This window comes from Leucoraja erinacea, chromosome 26 (genome assembly GCF_028641065.1).
Source record: "Leucoraja erinacea ecotype New England chromosome 26, Leri_hhj_1, whole genome shotgun sequence".
In the NCBI taxonomy this organism is placed as follows: Eukaryota; Metazoa; Chordata; class Chondrichthyes; order Rajiformes; family Rajidae; genus Leucoraja; species Leucoraja erinaceus.
Window position 1 is genome coordinate 13,919,389 of NC_073402.1, and position 21,525 is coordinate 13,940,913.

General features: G+C 40.9%; 1 protein-coding gene across 4 annotated transcripts in view; it reads right to left on the bottom strand.

The window, feature by feature from the left end:
* The window catches only part of LOC129709667 (zinc finger MYM-type protein 4-like), a 175,289-nt gene that overhangs the window by 13,187 nt on the left and 140,577 nt on the right, over positions 1-21,525 (bottom strand). For 3 of the 4 annotated variants that reach the window (XM_055656165.1, XM_055656164.1, XM_055656168.1), the window contains 12 exons: positions 21,198-21,370; positions 18,348-18,498; positions 15,358-15,480; positions 13,543-13,586; positions 13,307-13,451; positions 12,770-12,814; positions 12,293-12,408; positions 10,019-10,190; positions 9,115-9,324; positions 4,344-4,447; positions 3,819-3,990; positions 1,715-1,866 (listed from right to left, as the gene is read on the bottom strand). In XM_055656165.1, the coding sequence (XP_055512140.1) occupies positions 1,715-1,866; positions 3,819-3,990; positions 4,344-4,447; positions 9,115-9,324; positions 10,019-10,190; positions 12,293-12,408; positions 12,770-12,814; positions 13,307-13,451; positions 13,543-13,586; positions 15,358-15,480; positions 18,348-18,498; positions 21,198-21,370 (1,607 nt within the window). The remainder of the gene's footprint in view (positions 1-1,714; positions 1,867-3,818; positions 3,991-4,343; positions 4,448-9,114; positions 9,325-10,018; positions 10,191-12,292; positions 12,409-12,769; positions 12,815-13,306; positions 13,452-13,542; positions 13,587-15,357; positions 15,481-18,347; positions 18,499-21,197; positions 21,371-21,525) is intronic. The other variant, XM_055656167.1, reaches the window with a different exon arrangement.

Genomic DNA, 21,525 nt, shown 5'->3' on the forward strand with positions numbered 1-21,525 from the left:
ATATTTGAACTTCTTTCCCAAGGAGATCTGGAAATCTTTAAACGCTATCTCTGTGATTCACTGGAATTCACTGATTTAAAACTGTATTTTTTTCTTGCTGATCTCCAAATGACAATTCTTTTTTAAAAACAGAATTGAAAGGTGATCATTTCCTCCAGCGTCTATATGTTTTAAATATTCCTGGTTTCTCACTGTTGTTTGATTTACTATTTCTTAATCCTCTAATTCTGCAAAACTCAGGCTTCACCTGATGGGGGGTAATAATATGTTTAAAATTTAAATGTAAGTAGAAAGTAAACTCATATAGGTTTTTTTTATTGCTTGCAAGAACATAATGGTTATCGCCCAGGCTCATCACTTTGTGGCTGTAACGTAACCTTGTGGAGAGGAAGGTTCTACCACCGGAACTCTGCTTTCCCCATTCAAGTCCTTATGTGTCCATGCAACCTTCCATAGATGTCCCAGATTTCAGACTGGAAAATCCACCTGCTGATGCCATGTTCGGCTAACCTGACGCAGATTCAGTAACCCCGTGGCAATCAATGGGATAAATAAGTTGCTGGGGGGGATAGGAACATTTTTATTTTATTTCATTACATCAGTTTAAATGTTTAGCTATTCAGAAACATTCAAGTTAAATAACAGGTGACAGCTGACGAGCTGGAGAATCAAGACTCGCCAGATAGCTGGAGAAACCCTGGCTTGCTCTAGGTCTCACCCACATGCTGAGACCTGAACTCCCAGCAGAAGATTGCATCCTGGTCCACAATGGAAGTAGCAGCATGGACCAGGACCAGTGAATGCAAAAGAATGGGAGATCTGCCCGAGAGCTTCATAAAATGCAGCAAGTTGATGCCATCCCATGGACACAAGGGAGAATTGCACCTAGCTATAGTTAGGAAGAAAATAACTTGTTTAAAACTGCAACACAACTTTGGAATTAAACCAATTTACGGACAGGGTGATGGGTGTGGTGAGAAATGAAGCAGGTATATCAACACGTTTTTGTTTTTTTAATTATTTTTCGTTTTTGTCTTCTTATTCTTTTTTAAGTTTTTACTCATTCACTCTTTGACTACACCCTTTGGTAGTTTAGGGGTTTACACATTCACTATTTCTTTCACTTTCTCTCTTTCTTGCTCTTTCTCTCTTTTTCAATTTCTTTTTTCTCAAAATTAAAATGGAAGATGTACAATAAATGTATTTTGTCATATGCCGCAGTTTATACTACTGTACACTGCTTCTAATAAAAATATCAATTAAAAATGTTTTAAAAATAAATCAATAAAAACCTGCAATTTTTGCTTGCTGACCTCCAAATTAGTTTCTTTTTTTATAAAAACAGAATTCAAAGGCGATAATTTCCGCCAGAATCTATGCTTTAAATATTTCTTGTTTTCTCACTGTTGTATGATTTATTATTTATTAAATCTGTAATTACTGCAAAACTTAACCTTTGTCTATTGAGCTAATAAAATAAAGAGCAAACAGCAGAGTAGGGTGGGGTAATTAAATGTTAATTGCAGTTTTTCCATTGTTTCTTTCCAGATGAATCATAATACTGGAGAACGCAATAGGGATCCACCTCCAAAACAAAACAATGCACTGACATCAATAGAAAATTGTAATATCGAAGTACAATGTCACTATAAACTAAACTAATAACAGCCAAATAAATGTTGGTCAGTTGTGTATCATTAGCATCATGTAGTACCTGCTGAATTCCTAGGCAAAGGTAGAAGATACTATCCGGCTCATACTTTTTTCCATTTGGCCTCCTTACTTCCTGAATGAATTGACACAGTCCAAAACTCAGCTCAGCAGCCGTACATGACAAAATATCCTCCTTTAATTTCATTGGTCGAGCTGCATAGAAATTGATGCAATTCATTAACAATATGAGATTACTGATAAAATAAACACGAATGAGTTGAAGAATATTATTTAAGAGTTGATACCGTTACACAATAGGCTTCGCTCGTGCAGTTTGCTGTATTATGACGGTTCGATCCCTGGTTTGCATTTAAGTGGAAAGAAATAGCTTTTGTTTTTAGTGCACCTCCTGACAATTATCACTGGCCTAAATGCTGGACTATGCACATATCAAAGCGCAAATCCATGTAAATGTGATGATTACTACCAACCAAGAAACATGAGATGGCTTCAGTATGGTCATTACATATTACAAGATGATCCTTCAATCCAATTTTGTTTTAAAGTTCACATTATCAGAGGGGGCATTGTAAACCATGCCTTTTTGTTCAGTCTTAAAAGGTCTTGACAAGTCTACAAAGAAGCTCGTTGTGTCCATCCAACAATCTCCAGCAACATTGTGCTCGAGTCAACTCTCATTTAACCAAATTATCAATTATCTTATTTATGAACTGCTGATGTTTGCAATTGGATTGCCGCATCCTTCAAACAAGTACCTAATTTCAAAAGGGAATACAAAACACTTCAGGAGATTGTGAAGAGGCAAGATCATTAAACTTTATTTCTCCACAAGTCTATTGCAAAATCCAACAGAGAACCTCAAGCAGTATAGCTTATGTGACACGGAGGCTTGGTGTTTGCTCAGACAAAATGAGGAGAAAAAATAAAAAATGTCACTGGCCGTTAAGGTCATTTATAGAAACCCTGAATCATAAGGAAACTTAAGGCTCGCATTCATGCATTGTTTTGATATAAAACATGATAGATGAAAGTCTAAAAAGGGCAAATATCAATAAATAAATCAAAATAGCAAAAAATTATCCACTAAACTGATAACTGGAAATTAAACAATAATGCCTTGCCACTGAAATGATGCATCTAATCAGTCACATATCATATTAAGTGGCATATGTGCTGAAAGAAAATGTGCATGTGTTTTGTTCTTCTTTTGCAGAGCTGCCAAGTTTTGTCAGAGCATTTCAGTATTCTAGAATCTGAAAATCAGTATTTTGCAGAGGAAATCAGTATTTTGACGCGGTACCATTTTGTTTTAATGTGCGGTCATACCCATGTAAGAGTACAAGAATGCATAACTATGCTATCAATTGACATATCTTCTACGCACCTTACTTGACAGTGCATTCATTGCCATCTCTTTGTATACTGCTGTTTGAACGGCTGCTTCCTGCTTTTAGCACCAGATGATGATAAATAAGCCATTTTGGAAGCCTCCCTCTCCCTCCCTCACTCTATCTCCCTCCTTCCCTCCCTCCCTCTCTCCCTCCCACTCTGTTCCTCCCTCTCTCTCCTTCCTTTTTTACTCCCTCCCTCTCACGCCCTCTCTCCTTCCCTCCTCCCTCCCCGAACAGTCTGTGGCCATAGCGCTATGTGTAAAAAGCCCATAGCACTATGTTTAAAGCCCATAGCGCTCCAGCCGGAAGCGCTATATTTAGAACCCATAGAGCTGCAGCCGACATCTCTTTGTTTAAATTCCCACACGTTAAACTGACAGTGCTGTTTAAACCTGGAGCGGGACAGGCAGATCAAAGCTTACAAAAATAATCATCCAAATCTTGCAATTTAAAATACTAATAGATTTAATCTGCTATAATTTTTAGGGCTACAGTATGACTTTTTATATCCTTGCATTTTTTAAGCAGCAAGATAAAACAGGAAGTCAGGCCGATTTTGTAAAAATCCGTATTTAACAAAGCAAAATCGTACATCCGTGTTCTTATCGCATTTCCATACAAAATACGGAAAATCCGTACTACTTGGCAGCTCTGCTTTTGTTGTTCATGTGACAAAGGACCATATAAAGGAAACAAATTAAGCCCTAACATAATAGATCCAATGTGAGATTAATGTCTCGCCCATCTACTCACCTCCAAATCGCAGTTCCTCTGTGGGTTCTCCTTTCTTGTTCCTAAACTGCACCCATCTTTTCCAAGCTTTCACACCGTACATGTACTTCAAAGATAGACCAACGTCATTCACTCCAACTGCAGGCTCCTGAATAACATCTCGGGTGTAGCCAACAATAGATTTTTTTCTTCCCTATAAAAAAAAGTATTTTAAAGTTCTTACAGTCATACTTCAGTGGCTAGAATTAACAGTGAATTTATACCCTTTATTTTATTTTGTCCTCACCCCAACCCCTCCTCCCTCCCCTGTGAGTTAAATATAAACAGTACTGCAGAGCATCAGGCCATGCAGCCCACAATGTCAGTACCAAACATGTCTACTTAAACTCATCCCTTATGCCTCCATATCTCTGCATATTCATATCTCTAAAAAAATCGCTTCCAACTCCACTGTTGTATTTGTTTAGTAACATATATTATTAGTCATAATACTTTATTGTGAAAGCATTAATCTAATTAATTAGAAGACGCAAAAGATATCCTCACCCGTTTTCTCGGCTGCACAAAGCCATCTTTGATTTTTGCACGCTGCTTTGCCCTATTCTGCCGTGCTGTTGCCAACTGCTCTCGACGCGATGATTCAAGGGTAGCTATTTCAAAAAAAATTCAAAATAATAAGGACACATATATAATCTTCTGGAATCGGCACATTGTTCATAATTCATGGGTTATAGGAACAGAATTAGGCCTTTCGTCATATCAAGTCTACTCTGCCATTCAATCATGGCTGTTCTATCGTTCCCTCTGTTTAAAATGGGTTTTTTTATAATTCAAATTCATTGTGAAATAAATGTTGAAAACTTTCTACTGGGTAGGTTTAACAGCTTTTTCTTCTTTGAAGTGCATATGTGTGCTGATGACTGCATGATATTCAATTCCTATAACTTGGGAACCTATAACTACATGCATCAAACCTGGACAATAACAAGGAATGAGCTGGGGTTAAGTAAATTTCATTTGCATCTTACAAGTGCCAAGCAACAAGCTCAACAAACCCAAGTGCCTGACTTGCTGAGTTACCCCACCACTGTCTTTTTTTGTAAAGCAGCATCTGCAGTCGTCCGTTGCTTCCTTGTGTCAACAAACTACTTCCCAATTCAGGTACAGGTGCACAACCTTTTATCCGAAGATCCAAATAACGAAAACCTCCGAATAGCGAACATTTTTTCGGTCCTTGAAGAAAGGTCCTTGAAAACGTTCACCGAGGGCGGCCCGCAGAGGTGACAGCGGAACCTCCGGTCGGTCCTCGAAGAAAGGGGAACTAAATCCCCATTCATAAAAGAGAAGGTGAGGGTGTATTGCACGGGAGGGTTAATAATTGACAATATGCTGCTACCTGCCCGCTGAATTAAAAAGTTCCCACGGTAGACTGACGATACACAGTTTATCGTGAGTCTTGCATGGGAACTTTTTAACTCAGCGTGCAGGCAGCAGCAGATTGTCGCTCCCTTCAGTTTCACCCCACCTACACCCCTCTGCTTCCCGGCCATGTGTGTGACCCCTTCCCTCCCCTCTCCAGCTCCCTGCTCATTGCACCGGCGCCGGGGCTTTGCACTGTCTTCACGTCGGCTATGCCAGCATACAATGCCAGTCACCGGAGACGTCAGGACCAACGGGACACCGACCCCCAGGCCCACTGCAAGCACGGAGATCCCAGAGACCCACAGCCAGCAGCGGCCCAGCCCCGTTCCAACTCCAGAGGAAAACTGCAAACTGGCAGGAGACGTCAGGACCACCAGAAGCTGTTCCTCGAGCTGCGCCCCCTCATCGGGATACCGACCCCCAGGCCCACTGCAAGCACGGAGATCCCAGATCAGCAACTCCAGCCCAGCCCCGTTCCAACTCCAGAGGAACACGCTCCCCGTATGGGCAGAAGCTGATGGTGTGCAAAGTACGTATTGTTCTTGGGGTCGCGCAGCTCGGGCTGTGGGCGAACTGCCACTTGTCGCCGTAGCGGCCCATCGGGGAGCGGATTCCTCTGGAGTTGGAGTGGGAGGGGGGTATTGTGCTGTTTGATCGCCCCCTACTATCCCAGGGACAGGGAGACAGGACGTTCACCGAGAGCGGCCCGCAGAGGTTACAGCGGAACCTCCGGTCGGTCCTCGAAGAAAGGGGAACTAAATCCCCATTCATGAAAGAGAAGGTGAGGGTATATTGCGCGGGAGGGTTAATAATTGGCAATATGCTACTGCCTGCCCGCTGAGTTAAAAAGTTCCCACGGTAGACACGATACACAGTGTATCGTGAGTCTTGCGTGGGAACTTTTTAACTCAGCGTGCAGGCAGCAGCAGATTGTCGCTCCGTTCAGTTTCACCCCACCTACACCCCTCTGCTTCCCGGCCATGTGTGTGACCCCCATCCCTCCCCTCTCCAGCTCCCCGCTCATTGCACCGGCGCGGGGGCTTTGTACTGTCTTCACGTCGGCGACGGCAGCAGGTCAGTGCAGTCACCGGAGACTTCAGGACCAATTGGACGTCGACCACCAGGCCCACCGCAAGCACGGAGAACCCAGAGACCCATAGCCAACAGCAGCCCAGCCCAGCCCCGCTCCAACTACAGAGGAACCTGGGTTGCGGATGACGGGGCGCAGCTCGGGGCGTCGTAGGGGCCCATCGGGGAGCGGGTTCCTGTTGGTCCTGACGTCTCCGGCCACCTGCTATCCTCCGGGAACTGTACCGCCCTTGCAGGAGAGTGGGGTTGTTTGCAGTTGCAGAGGGAGGAGGCAAGGGCGGTACAGTTCCCGGAGGATAGCCCACACAGTCAGTACACCTCTCCTACACTGCATTTCATACAAACATTTATTCTGCAAGAAAAAACTACATTGAACACTCAAACTCGCGACAGAGTAACTGCCGGGATCAAGGCGCAAACTCGCGACCTAGCTCGGGGATTCAAGAATCCCCGAGCTAGGCCGCCTAAGGGCATGTAGCCCCGCTAGGGTGACATGAGTGCAAGAGGTGATTCAATGCTGCGGGCACATTTACAAATTCAGGAATTCATTCAACACACTGCATTTCATACAGACATTTATTCTGCAAGAAAAAACGACATTGAAGACTCAAACTCGCGACCGAGTAACTGCCGGGATCGAGGCGCAAACTCGCGACCTTGCGGATATGAGCCGAGCACTCTACCACTGAGCCAGCCATTAAAATCTACGCTAAAAAAATGTCCATTCCGAAGACCGACAAATTCTGAATTACGAAAAGTGTCTGGTCCCAAGGCTTTCGGATAAAAGGTTGTGCACCTGTACTAAGGCATTATTGTCAAGTCCCACACCGTTAACATCCCAGAGTTCACCAATTTAGGGCAGCACAATGGTAGAATTGCTGCCTTAGAGTGCTGGAGACCCGGGTTTGAGTAAGATGCAAAGTATATCTGACAACTATGTATTATATCACATTCATGGAGAACTGATTGGCGAGGCTAATGGGTCTTTTGTTCATTACTATTGATGCCCCCAATACCTCATTAATATTATATTTTAACCAGCTGAAGATGGTTAAGAATAGCCAAGGACAAACAGCCAGGAAGAAGCTGGACTTCACAGGCTAAGAGAATGAAGTCACTACATAATGAATCGTTGAACGTGAATCAAACATCATCAAAGAGTTTGTTTCAGAAGATAAATCTGTTGTTACTTTATACATAAGATGCATATTCATCAATAAGAAGTGACGATGAGCAATATATTGGAATGTTCCTAATTAAAAAATGATGCAATGTATCCGGTTAATCTATAATTTAGTAACTGTATTCCTTCACTTCATCCGAAATAATTAATACAAAAAGTTTCTTACAGAAATTGCACCCATAATATGGCACTGTTTTTCGTCTGATCTGCAGGGTTTCTAAAGCACTTGCAGGCTTTGTTGGGGAATGCTGTGAAATCCTCTGCGATTTTAAGCCAAGGAAGTGTAGTGTTTTGAATTTTGGGAGATCAAATGCAAAGGAAAAATGTACAGATGATGGCAAGATGCTTAGCCGCATTGACATACAGTGGGAGTTTGTGGGTCCAGGTCCATAGCACCCTGAAAATGACAAGTAGATGGAGTGGTTAAAGAGGGGAATGGTATGATTGTGTTCACCAGGTGTGACATAGAGTATGAGAGTCAGGATGTCATGCTGCAGCTTTATAAAACTTTAACTTGCATATGAAATATTGTGTGTAGTTTTGATCGTCCCATTACAGGGAGGATATGAAGGCCACAGAGATGGTTTACCAGAATGCCATCTAGATTTGAGGGTATTAGTAATAAGGAGAGGTCGAACAACATTGGATTGTTTTCTCTTGAGTGCCGGAGGTTGAGGGATGACCTGATAGAAATATGTAAAATTATGTGGCATAAATAGATATAGGGGAGACAGTCTGAACCTTTTTCCCTCGGGTGGAAATCTTAAAGACAAGAAAGCATAGCTGGCTTTAAGGTCAGAAGTGGAAAGTTTAAAAAAAGATGTGTGGGGCACGTTCTTTTTTACACTCAGGGTGGTGGGTGCCTGGAAAGCGCCGTCCGTGGTATGGTGGAAGAATATACGATGTAGTGTCCTAAAGACTTTTAGATAGGCCCTTGGATATGCAGGGAATGGAGAGATATGGATCACAGGCAGGCAGAGATAATGAGTTTAACTTTGCATCATGTTTTGCACAAACATTGTGGGCTGAATGTTCCTGTGCTGCTCTAAGTTCTCTTATCTTTTAGCCGAATGTTGCAGCTTCATAAAACTTTAGTTAAGCCGCATATGAAAAACACCAATCTCAAACTTGAAAGTTTATTTTACATGGAATTTGTGGAGGCACAAGTTTGATATTGTCTCCTTTGTCTGAAAAGGTGACACTCTACTTTGTCAGACAATGTACGTTCTGAATGTTTTATCCTGTACTTTGGAATCTCCCATCAAATAAAACAGCTCCTCTATAGTGGCATCTGACCAAAATGAACGTATATATGTAGTTTCCAGCTGAGGCTATAACTGGAAAATGAGCGACAAAACTTTTGTTTTCCTCAGCCAGCAAGAACATTAAATACGGACCAGGGTGACTTTAATAAATGAAACACTGGTTGACTACCTGATCATCTAGTTTATCCACTGTCTCAGTGCCATAATAGTGAACTATCATGAACCTCCGTTGATTTTAAAAGTAAATTCCACGATTCAAACATGCTATTATTTCTTGGTGGGGATAACCAATGCATTTTGTCAGATGAGATATGTATTATTTTCATTACATGAAAATTCAAGTTTTGTTACGACTGACCAATAGTTATGTCGGCTTCCAGGTCATCCTCAAGCTCGTCACTTAGAGGTAACTGCACTTGTGGTTCAGCTAATAGTGGAGGTGGAGGTAGAGGTAGAGGTGCAGATGCAAGCGATTGCTTCATTGTAAAGTTACTCAGTTCATCCTCCCAGCTATGGGGTGTAGACACGGCCTCTGATTCAAGATCCCCACTGTACGTGCTACCCTGATCTGAGAAGGGAACCAAAATAAATTCAGCATTTGTTCAACTTGATCACACACTTTACATATCTTGTTCCCAAATGCAAAAATAAGATAACAAATGAACAAAAGGGAATAGGAGCCGGTTTTAATGACTCGGTCCCTCAGTCCTGCCCATCACTCAGTGTAATTACAGTTGATATGCCCCAGGCCTCACTCCCAATCTTTCTCTGTGCCATTTTCACAATGCCCTAATTTCATCAATCTTTTAACAATTTTTCTATTTCCACCTTAAATAGCCCCAATAAATGAGTCTTCAAACACTTCCAGCGCAAAGAACTCCTAAGATTCATCACCTAAAGCGAGAAGTTTCTATGCACCCAAGTTTTAACTAACTGTACCTTAAGCGTATAAATATATTCCACTGTTTGAGGTTTGTCAACTATTGGACATCCCAAAATCTAGCTTATTATGACCTCTTAGGATCTTCAATGTTTCAATAGGATCATCCCACATTCTTCCACGTTCCAAATGAAAGGGCAACCTGCTCATGTTGGCTGTGTCCACTAACTATGTTTTTAGCCCAAAAAAGCTTGATTTATAAATAATAATAAAAACAAAATGCTACCTTTGGATACTTTTAATATGATATACTAGGCATCAGGTTCCAAACTAAATATCATACAACTGGATAATAAATAATATAGCTTGAATCAATACAGACCACCATGTGAAATAGTTTTCTCTTTTTCCTCCTCTTCTGCAATCATAGCAGCCATTGTTAGAAGGTCTGCCTCAAAAGGATTTAAGGGAATCTTCTCCTTTATTTCCTGGATTGTTTCAATTATCTTGTCTGCACCGTCCAAGGTTGTTGGAATGAACATTGGAACTGGCAGCTGAAATAAAAAGAGTGTGTTCTTTTTAATAATCTAGCAAGATTTTCTTCTTCAGCATCTTTTTCTACAATCACATAGAGTCATAGTGATAAAGTGTGGAAACAGACCCTTTCGACCCAACTTGCCCACACCACACATGTCCCAACTACACCAGTCCCACCTACCCGTATTTGGCCCATATCCCTCCATACCTACCCTATCCATGTCTTAGTGTTTGTTAAACATTGGGATAGTCCCTGCCTCAACTACCTCCCTGGCAGCTTGTTCCATACACATACCACCCTTTGTGTGAAGAAGTTACCCTCAGATTCCTATTAAATCATTTCCCCTTTTACCTTAAACCTATGTCATTTGATCCACGATTCACCTACTCTGTGCAAGGGACTCTGCGCAAGGGACTCTGCGCATCTACCTGATCTATTCCTCTCATGATCTTATACACCTCTATAAGATCATCCCTCATCTTCCTGCGCTCCAAGGAATAGAGTCCCAGCTTACTCAACGTCTCCCCAGAGCTCAGACCCTCTAGTCCTGGCAACATCCTCGTAAATCTTATTAGTATCCTTTCCAGCCTAACAACATCTTTCCTATAACACGGCGCCCAAAACTGAATTCAATACTCTAAATGCGGCCTCACCATCGTTTTATACAACTGCAACATGACCTCTCAACTTTTATATTCAATACTCTGGCTGTTGAAAGTCAATAAGCCAAAAGCTTTTGACGACCCAATCTTGGTCTTGCCCATGTTAGACTTCCCAAAATGCAACATCTCACATTTCTCCGTATTAAATTCCATCAACCATTCCTCAGACCACCTGGCCAATCGATCAAGATCCTGCTGCAATTTCAAACAAACATCTTCACTATCTGCAATATCATCCACCCACCATTTGCAAACTTGCTAATCTTGCCATGTACATTCTCATCCAAATCATTAATTATAGTTATAGATGGCAAACAGTAATGGGCCCAGCACCGAACCCTGAGGCACACCACCTGGAGTCATAGGCCTCCAGTCCGTGAAGCAACCTTCCACCATCACCCTCTGCTTCCTTCCATGAAGCCAATTTTCCATCATTTCAGCTCTCTCTCCTTGTATCCCATGCAATCCAACCTTCCCGAGCAGCCTTCCAATTGGAACCTTGTCAAATGCTTTGCTGAAATCCATATATAAAATATCTATAGCCCGGCCCTCATAGATCTTTTTGGTCACATATTTACAAAACTCATATTCGTGAGACACGACCTCTCACCTACAAAACCATGCTGACTATCCCTAATCAGCCCTTGTCCATCTAAATGCATGTATATTCTATTCCTCAGAATACTCTCCAGTAACTTACTGACTACAGTACTTTATAATACTGTATAATCTTGTTATCAAAATAACCTGTTTGAATCTCTGCATTGTGATGTGCAGTCATTATCTACTTCAACTATGAAATACATACGGTACAGCATCGACATTAGGAATAATCTGTTCTGTAAAATTTAAGATCATTACTAATATCAATACCACTCGCATCACAATGATTGATATCACAGTATGTGGCATCAAAACAAAGATTTCCAAAACAGACTCCAATTTTAGCATAAAAGTGGTCCAAGTTACTCAAGGGCTCTGCTCACAAGAATTATACCTATCTATACAAAGCTGTCTTCTCCATGTCCGAAATATTTGTTTTCTATAGTATCCTGTGATGCTTCACTTTACATACACTTGCTTTAATAATTTCATAACATTGAATAATTACCCATAATCAAACTAAGGGACATCAGTTATGAATACCATGAAACGTTTTACTATTATCACTAGTTTGATAAAAGATTTAAAAATGTATACAGGATAATTTGTATAAAGTCACATTTCCACAAGTTATGTCATTAGTAATCTGGGAACCCCCTGCATATTAAAAAAAAAGATGAAATACATCACACAAAAATCAGTACCTCTTGACATTTAGGTTGTATATTAGATATCACAATCACTGAACCTCAGAATAATGTGTTATAGCTCACTCAACCTTCTGCCCTGTATTATCTACTATAGCCAATAGTAAATTTATTCAAAGATGTATGTAATTTTGTGTACAACTTACAGGCACAGGTATCCCAAACGGTAATGGTACAAACTGTGTGTAAAGATGTAGAGGCAAAGGTACATAAACTGGGACAGGAATAGGTAATATGACCACACGTGGCTTCCATTCTTCATCTGAAAACACGAGAAAGCATACTATAATAACCAACTATTTACTAATCTTTACACAACAAAATGTTTCAGTTTTAACATATTCTAAAGCGACTCATTAATGTAAAATAACAATGCCTACAAGGCCACAAAGATGTAGTCTATTTCAGAATGTCATTAGCATTGTAAATTTTATACAACAATTGGTATGGTCAATTCTAGATAGACAACCATGGTCAAATTAAAATTGCAAAGTGCTACATTATTTCATGTACTCCCAACCATCTTCTTTAGATTAAGCAAAACCGAAGTGTGATCGCTTCAATATGTATGGTATTCAGCAAAATCAAATACAAGCAATTCAACAAAACTCTACCACACTCACCTTGCTTTGGACAGTTGCACGTACAAATCCCAGTCTGAACCGCTTCTGGAAACAAGATTGAAGAAAATAATACTTGCATGCATCTTAACCCTTTTCACAACTCTCAGATGTGACACTGAAGTACTTCCTGTGCAACTAATAACTCAGATTTATAGGTTGAGGAAATTCTTGGCTACACTCTCAGTGCAGCACTGTGCAGCAGCTTGATTTTATCCCAGGCATTATTTCACATTGAAAGACCACTGCACTTCAACAAATTATATCTTGCATTAAAAGTTACATCCTGTATGTTTTCTCTGTATACTGTGGGGGGTTTGATTGTATCGTCTTTCCTTTAACTGGATAGTATGCAAACATAAGCTTTTCAGTGTACCTCGGTACACGTGACAACTGTATTGTTTAAATAGACGGTTACTCGAAGCTTCACATGAGTTGTTTATGTGAGGTTATTAGAAATACTATTTTGTAACAAATTAGTTTTGATCATCATATGCATTTATTATGCAGCTATCAATATAATATACATTCACACATTACCTGTCTGACAAGCCTTGGTCTGAGTGTGCGGCCTACAGGATGTCGCTTTGGTCTGTGTAATAGGTTTGCACAAGAGTGCTTTATTCTTGAGAACCTTGGGTGGGGCAGAAGATGGTAATCGAAGAGCGTCTGTCTGTGTACCGATCTAAATTATTAAGAGATCAAAGAAACTTAACGTAAACATTAATTGCAAACAATTCGAGTTGAACTAAACGATAACCAAACTTTTTTCTTACCTCTCCAGTAACCTTAGTTCCTGAAGTCATACAAGTCCCACCTGCTAGAAAGGAGGGAAAAAAACTGTCATCTGCTTAGTTCTGCAAGATCAAAGTTTCCTGAATTAAAATACACAAAAAAACACGTATAACAGGAATTCAGGTGATTAGCTGATTACACGAAACGTGGTTGATCTGAAAAGCTAACTCTATTTGTCTGCAGAATGGTGTCTGAGCTGCTGAGTATTCACAGCGTTTATCCCAAATTCCTGCAGCTGCAGTTCTTTGACATTTAACAACCGAATCATGACCTCTTTCATCCTATCCTGTGTGTTTTTAATTGTCTATGCAAAAAGGATAAAGCTTACTTATCAATAGACTGGCAACATTAACTCTGTTTCTGTCTACCTGACCGGGTGAATATTTCTAGCATTTTCTATTTTGATTTTAAATTTCATGCATATGAAGTTTCCTGCTTATACAGGTGCACAACCTTTTATCCGGAGTTCCGGAAACCGAAAAACTCCGAAAACCAGCCATTTTTTCCAGGATGTCGTCTGCACACCAAAGCTCGCGTTTGGCGCCAAACTTGACCCGAAACGACCCACGGTCAACCCAGGTCTGTACTACTGTAGCGGCTGCCTCCTCCCCGGAAGACACTTAAACATCTGTAAATCATTGCTTAAATGTTAGTCAGTTAGTTTGGAGGGCTTTTATGTGAAGGGAGGGGAGTGAAGGGGTAAACTTTAATTCTTAGTCCCCTACCTGGTCGGAGAGGGGTCAATGCCTTACCGGGTCTCCGTGCAGTAAGTTCCGCAGTGCTGTGGCCGCTGGGGCTGCGAGCGTCCGGCCGCGGGAAGCGCCGGTTGTAGCTCCGACCCCGGCAACTCTACCCCTGGCTGCGGGGCGCTCCAAATCCAGTGCCGCCCGCGGCCGGACGCCCGCAGCCCCAGCTCCGCGAATGTTGGGAGTCGGCGGCGTCGCAGCGCTGGGATACCAGCGGGGAGCGGGCAATGCCTTACCGGGTCGCCGTGCGGTAAGCTCCGGAGCGCTGTGGCCGCCAACTCCCAACATTCGCGGAGCTGGGGTTGTGGGCGTCCGGCCGCGGGTGGCGGTGGATTTGGAGCGCCTCGCAGCCAGGGGTAGAGTTGCCGGGGTCGGAGCTCCAACCGGCGCCGCCCGCGGCCGGACGGAGACCAACAGCTCCGCGATGTTGGGAGTCGCCGACCAGGTAGGGGACTAAGAATTAAAGTTTCCCCCTTCACCACCACCACATAAAATCCCTCCAAACTAACTGACTAACATTTATACAATGATATACAATGATTCCCCGGTCTCCGGGGAGGAGGCAGCCGCTCCAGACTTTTCAAGCCGCCCGCGCTACCTACCTAATCTACGCTAAAAATCTTCCATTCGGAAATCCGAAAATGTCCGAAATCCGACAAGTGTCTTGTCCCAAGGCTTTCGGATAAAAGGTTGTACACCTGTAGCTCTAATTTTTGGGGACCAGAAATTATCAGAGGGAGTGGTGATCTTCATCAGAACCAAGATTCCTCTCAGTGGTATGTGGCATTATCAATGGAAGGGCAACTACCATTAGCAGATGAGAAACTCAGTCAAGTTGCAATACTTGTTCAAAAATGGTTGCGATGACCAGCAAGGTCACTTGCCACTTAGCAAATGTTCGCAATTTGAGAGTTTCCTTTCAATGATAGGAATGATTTAAAATATCAAATAGAAATAAATGCACTGAGGTACTGGGGGTGCACGCTTCTTTGCAATCCTCTTGTTACATGACGACAAAACATAAATTCAAGTTTATAGCAACCACCGTACCATTTAAAGTTGTTGTTGAACAAGTGGTATTCTGCACTGGCGGAGTATTCGCCAACGATATCACATTTGCTATCACTGGAGTCGGCTCCTTCCTCTGACTGCTGGGAACATTTGGTACCGTTACTGTTGAAAGAAAAAAGTGCATTTCCTTTTAATATCACAAAATCACACAATTTAAGAAATATGTACGTACGTTCCTATATATCAACAGAAGTTTTAAACATTTACGGTGTTAATGTTATGAAGTGAAATGCAAGGGGACAAATCACACTCACTTTTGGCAGGCCGTCATGACAGTAGCTGCCAATGTGTTCTTGCAGCCAAACAATTCTAAATGCTGGTTGATTTTTTTAAATTTCCATTTGAATATATTACAGATTTGTTCACTATGTGCAGATGTACAAATTTTGGAGAACCAACACTCTTCAGTAGATCACTTCTCATTTGGTAATACTGAAAAGGGGACTAAGCTACAGTGGGCAATTTACCTTAAAACATGGTGTTGGAGATTAATAAATGTGCATAATTTCCTACATTAAATGTGATATTTCAGGTGAATTCCTCTCGTTATCAATTGTTTTAAGTACAATCTCATTTTTACGGGCATCAATTGTTTTAGTCAATTCAATTTTAATATCAAAATTATATAATTTTGATTAGTTATTTTAACTTTGCTCAAATTCAATTTGACTGAAGCTCAACATTTAATAGCAAGCTATCGTTCATTTGGAAGTAAACCTCTTGCAAACTCATTGTGTGCTGAAAGGCCTGTTCCTGTACTGTACTGTTCAAAGTGTCACAAAATAGTTCAATTGAAGAACATGACATTTGTGGTAATATGCTGCCATGGATTGAAAACAGGTTGACAGGCACCGACTCATGGATCACTGTTTTTGGGCCTCAGCAGCGCACTATGTACCAATAATCTGGAAGGGGGAACCACCAGCAATATTTCTATGATTGCTTACAATCAAAATTGGATGGAATTGCAAGGTGTGAGGAGGATGCAAGGTGACATTAAGGCAATTTTGACAAGTGAGTGGTCGAAAACAAGTCAGATTCAGTGCAATGCAGGCAAGTGTTATTCTATATCAGACATAGACAACAACTCTGCTTTAAAAACCATTATCCCACCCAAGCTCATATTCAAACTCATGGAACTTGGTCAGCACGCCCCTCTACAACTTGATCCTTGATCAACAGACCTCAATCAGAGAGAATCGTTGACAAATCATCCTCACCGATAATCCTCAACACTGGTGCCCCACGAGAATGTTCTCAGGCCCCTACTATACTGCTTACACACTCATGACTGTGCAGCCAAATACCAATCTAACTCAATGTACAAATTCGCAAATAACATCACCATAGTGTGCCAAATATCAAATATTCGAGAACCATGTAACACAGACGAGACAGAGTACAGGAATGAGATTGAGAACCTCGTAACCTGGTGCTAAGATAACAAAGTTACCTCAATGTCAGCACTACAAAGATGATTGTGATTAGACAATAGGCGCAGGAGTAGGTCATTCGGCCCTTTGAGCCAGCACCGCCATTCAAGGTGATCATGGCTGATCATCCCCAATCAGTACCCCGCTCCTGCCTTCTCCCCACATCCCAATAGACAATAATGACTTAATGAAGTGAAGCAGTACACACACTCTGGACAATCGGACTTCATCTTGCACTAGATGTTGTGCCCTTCATCTGTATACTAGATGGCTTGATTGGAATCATGTAATCTTTTTGTTGACTGAATAGCAGGCAACAAAAGCTTTTCACGGTACCTCAGTGCATATGACACCAAAAAACTAATCTAAATAGTGCTTGATTAGGAAATATTGAAATACAAAAGTATGCAGGATGTTCTTGTAGACGAGTCAATGAGAGGAAACATGCGGCGGCAGCAAGCAGTTCATACAGCAAATCTTGTTGGCTTTCATCACAAGAGGCTTTGTGCACAGGAGCAAGAATTATCGAACAAAGCGAGCTCACACCAAGAGGAAATGTGTATATTGTGTTCAGTTATGGTTTCCTTACCCAAGAAAGGAAATGCTTGAAATAGAGAGCAAAAGAGGCCCACCAGACTGCACCCTAGCAGGTGGTGATTGTTATAGAAAGAAAACCCAAGTCTACTTGGCTGGTATTCACTTGACTTTCAAAGAATCTGACGGAGCTTGCAAAGCTTGTTGCAGGAAAGATATTTCCCCAGCTGGGAGATATAAAACAAGGGGTTTCTGACTAAAGATAACATGGCGAGATATTTTGGATTGAGATGAGCAGTATTTGGTAAATGTAGAAATTTCGACTCAGGATGTCAAGTCATTCAACAGATTTCTAGATACAAAAGCCATCAAGGGTTGTGGGGAAAGAGCAAGAATATGGTGTTGAGAGACAGGATCGGCCATAATGGCAGAATAGACTGAAAGGGCCAAGTGTTCTACTTCAATTTTTTTTAATGTTTCAATAAAATGCACTGCTACATTGTCTACTTCGGGTTAGAGGTGTCTAAAGTTCATCTTCAAGGGGAACCAAAGCATATGTAATCAACATTTGGTAAACATTTGTATTTTGCACTCTCATCGGAAAGTCTCATCCAATGGGAATATGCACCAACCATTCACATGACTTGCCCCAATTACATCAATACATTTTTGAAATGTTTGGATTTTGAGGCCTGTGGGGAACTAGCACAGAGAACAAGCACAGAGGAAGAGAACAGTGTAGATTTAAGGAGTCAGATGCTGAAGAAAACAGCAAGTACTGGTGGAACTCAGCAGGTCAGGCAACATCTGTGGAGGGAAATGGACAAGCGACATTTTGGGTCAGGACCCATTTTCAGAGTGAATAGAGGATAGTGTCATTCAAAAAATCGGAATGACAGGGCAGGCATAAGGGGCCAGGTGACCTCCTTCAGCTATTTTTCCTGTTCTTCACCGTTGCTCACTATAAAAGCACAACATAGATAAGGTAGTTTAATTTTGTACCTTTTCCATCTTGAGACGACATCTCTGTTAGATGATGTTGATTGCAGAATGTCAGAACACAATGAAGGTTACAGAAATATTTGGTTTCCCCGTGCCATTTAATGGATTCATTTAGTTTACCTTGACGCTTGCAGCAGTCACACTTAGCCATCTATAAGAAAGAGAATTCAAACATGCAATTCCATTTTACGTAAATAAAACCGCAGATATGTTTTATATCATTAGGAGGTCACAGCTCAAAACATTAACAGCAGTTTCATAGCATCAGAAGCTTATGAGTTATGTTACTACTCCTGGATTGAGCACAATCTCAACTCAGTACTAAATAATGAAGTTTTTTAGATGAGATTGAACCACGCCTACAGATGGATCATCTGAGCCCAGAAGCAAAGAAGCTTCCCCAGTGCTGTCTTTCCTTCAACAAATCTCACATGTGGAGTCATACTTTGTCTAGCTGAGTCACTGAATAACAGAAATTGGGTTTTAATCTAACTAATTTGCAGTTTGAAGAGTATAGCAATGTGCAAACTGGCTGCCAAAACAAAATCTACATAATTCATAACTTGTTAGTGCATTAAAAGATTTGAAAAATGAATTAGCTGAAGTTCTCCTGATCATCATCCAGTGCCGTTTCTAAAATCTGTTTGCATTCAATTCAGACACAAACAAAAATATAATTAAACTGCAGCATCTTAAGAGTCAATCTGAGGAACACTTATTTCAGTGTGTCGGCAATACAAGAATATTTATTTCACATCTCCTGAAGCCATACCACGGTATCTTAAGTGTTTAAGAAGGAACTGCAGATGCTGGAAAATCGAAGGTACCCAAAAATCTGGAGAAACTCAGCGGGTGCAGCAGCATCTATGGAGCGAAGGAAAAAGGCAACGTTTCGGGCCGAAACCCTTCTTCAGACTGATCGGGGGTGGGGGGGCGGGGAGAAGAAAGGAAAAAGGAGGAGGAGCCCGAAGGCTGGGGGATGGAAGGAGACAGCAGGAGTGCTGAGGAATGGGAGGAGACAGCAAGGACTAACAAAATTGGGAGAATTCAATGTTCATGCCCCCAGGATGCAGACTCCCCAAGCGGAATATGAGCACCCAGCTTTTTTGGGTACCCCCGGTATCTTAAGCCCATCATTTTTAATCTATGCCTCCTTCAAGCATCTGCTAATGAGAACAGTGTTCAAGAAAGAATTGCAGATGCTGGAAAATCGAAGGTACACAAAACTTTTTGTGTGCTAATGAGAACAACCTATTACCCATTTAAATCCAAGAAAGTGGAAGTCTCAAATCTCATCCAAAACTTCTTTGTTCCATCTCCTGACACTGCCATTCAACTTGGTATTAGCAGCCACCTTTGATATATACCCTAATTATTGATCTTGGCAGCCAGGACATAAGCACCCATTTCTGCAGCACCCAATTAGTTTGTCTTCCAACCCAAAAGTGACCTGCTCTTCCTTATCTATTTCAATTGCTACATTGTGGTGCCATTCCCCTGCCAATTAAGCTTCCCAAGCAGAAAAGTCCACATGAAATTTAAAGTAATGTGGAAAACAAAATAACCCTTTCCTTCAATCCTAGCGTAATGTTTTAAAATGTTGGCTGCTGAATTTTTGTCAGTAGAAGTTACAGAGTAAAGATTTGGCAGATTTTCTACCATCTTGTGGTAAAGCTTTGATACAACATGTAACTATGTTAATTCTAGATTTACTGTGGGAATTTGTGGTGTCAGTAAAAGTTACAGAGTAAAATCCAAAATCTAAACCACTTTCCTCTATAATACATCAAATCTGTATTTCTGTGGGATTCTAGGATTTTTTTTTAAAGAATAAAGAAATATATATTTTTTTCATCTTAAGTAAAATGCAATTATCGTCTCTGCAGTGCCAAGCAGATGGTAAGACAAAGACGGCAGTAACAGGACCGCCACCTAGTGGTAGGACGGTGCAAGGAATAAAGTATAATTACTGAAGAAAAATATTAGTCGCTGGAAATTCAAAAGCAAAAAGAGAAAATAGTGTAAATACTCTGCAGGTCAGGTAGTATAGATTGTTACCACAATCACAGTGCTGAAAGCCGTTTGACCATTTGGTTTTTGACTCGGCATAACTCAATGAGAGTTGATTTTAATTTAGATTCCTCAATAGCTATTGTTTATTGCCCATCCTTAAATAACCTTCAGAACATGATAGTGGACAATCATCTTGAACCACTTTTTTCTGATGTTTTTGTGAAAAAAGTTCCAGGATTTAGACCAATTCCTTAACAACTTAGCATGGGTGGTGCTTCTCCCACGCACTTTCTACCCTTATCCTTGTTTGGCGGAGATATCATTGGTTAGAGGGGTAGTGTTGGCAGAGACTAGACAAATAACTGTATTTGGTACACACTGCTGCCATTGTGTGCAGGTGATGAAGGGAATTAATGTTTTAAGTGGCAGGTGGGTTGCCCTTTAGGATTAATTTTTTAATTATATTAAAAATATAACTATATTTTGGTATCTCATTCAAATTTCAAGCAGTCCTATGCCCAAAATGATTTTTTTCTTTCTGGAATACTTCTGAAAGTCAAATGAATTATTGGATAATTGCACTTCAATCTTACTGGAGTGAATTTAAATAAGATATGGAGATAGTTCTCAATCCAAATACATTAGTCTTGTGATGTCACAAATTACCCTGCAAATTTAAAATGCCCAACAATTTAATTGGAAACATTTCAATGAACTCAAAAAAGGTTTAGTATATATTTTATCAGTCAAATAATAATTGAAATGGAAGCAGCAAAGTTCCAAACCAATTAGAATTTTGATTTGTTTAACAATAGCTGGCTGATTGAAGGTGTGTACCTGATAAAACAAAACAGTAAATTTGGACAAACATTCTTCACTGCAGAACTCTTCTATTTTTCCACCAAACTGTTGATTGAGCAGACGTTTAGAAGACTGTGAACAGGTACTACAAGCTTTGCAATGAAGTCCCCATCGTTTATCCAATTCATGCTTGTAAAGATGCTTGCAGCCTGCAAACAAGAGAAATAATAGTAATTGAAGAGATTGTAAAATAAAATTATTTACCCCCAAAATCAAAACAAACCCACTGCCTTTTCGTTGGATTTCAATCCTCTACTTGCTTTGCCATCACATTTTTATTCCTCTCCTCCCATAATTATGGCTC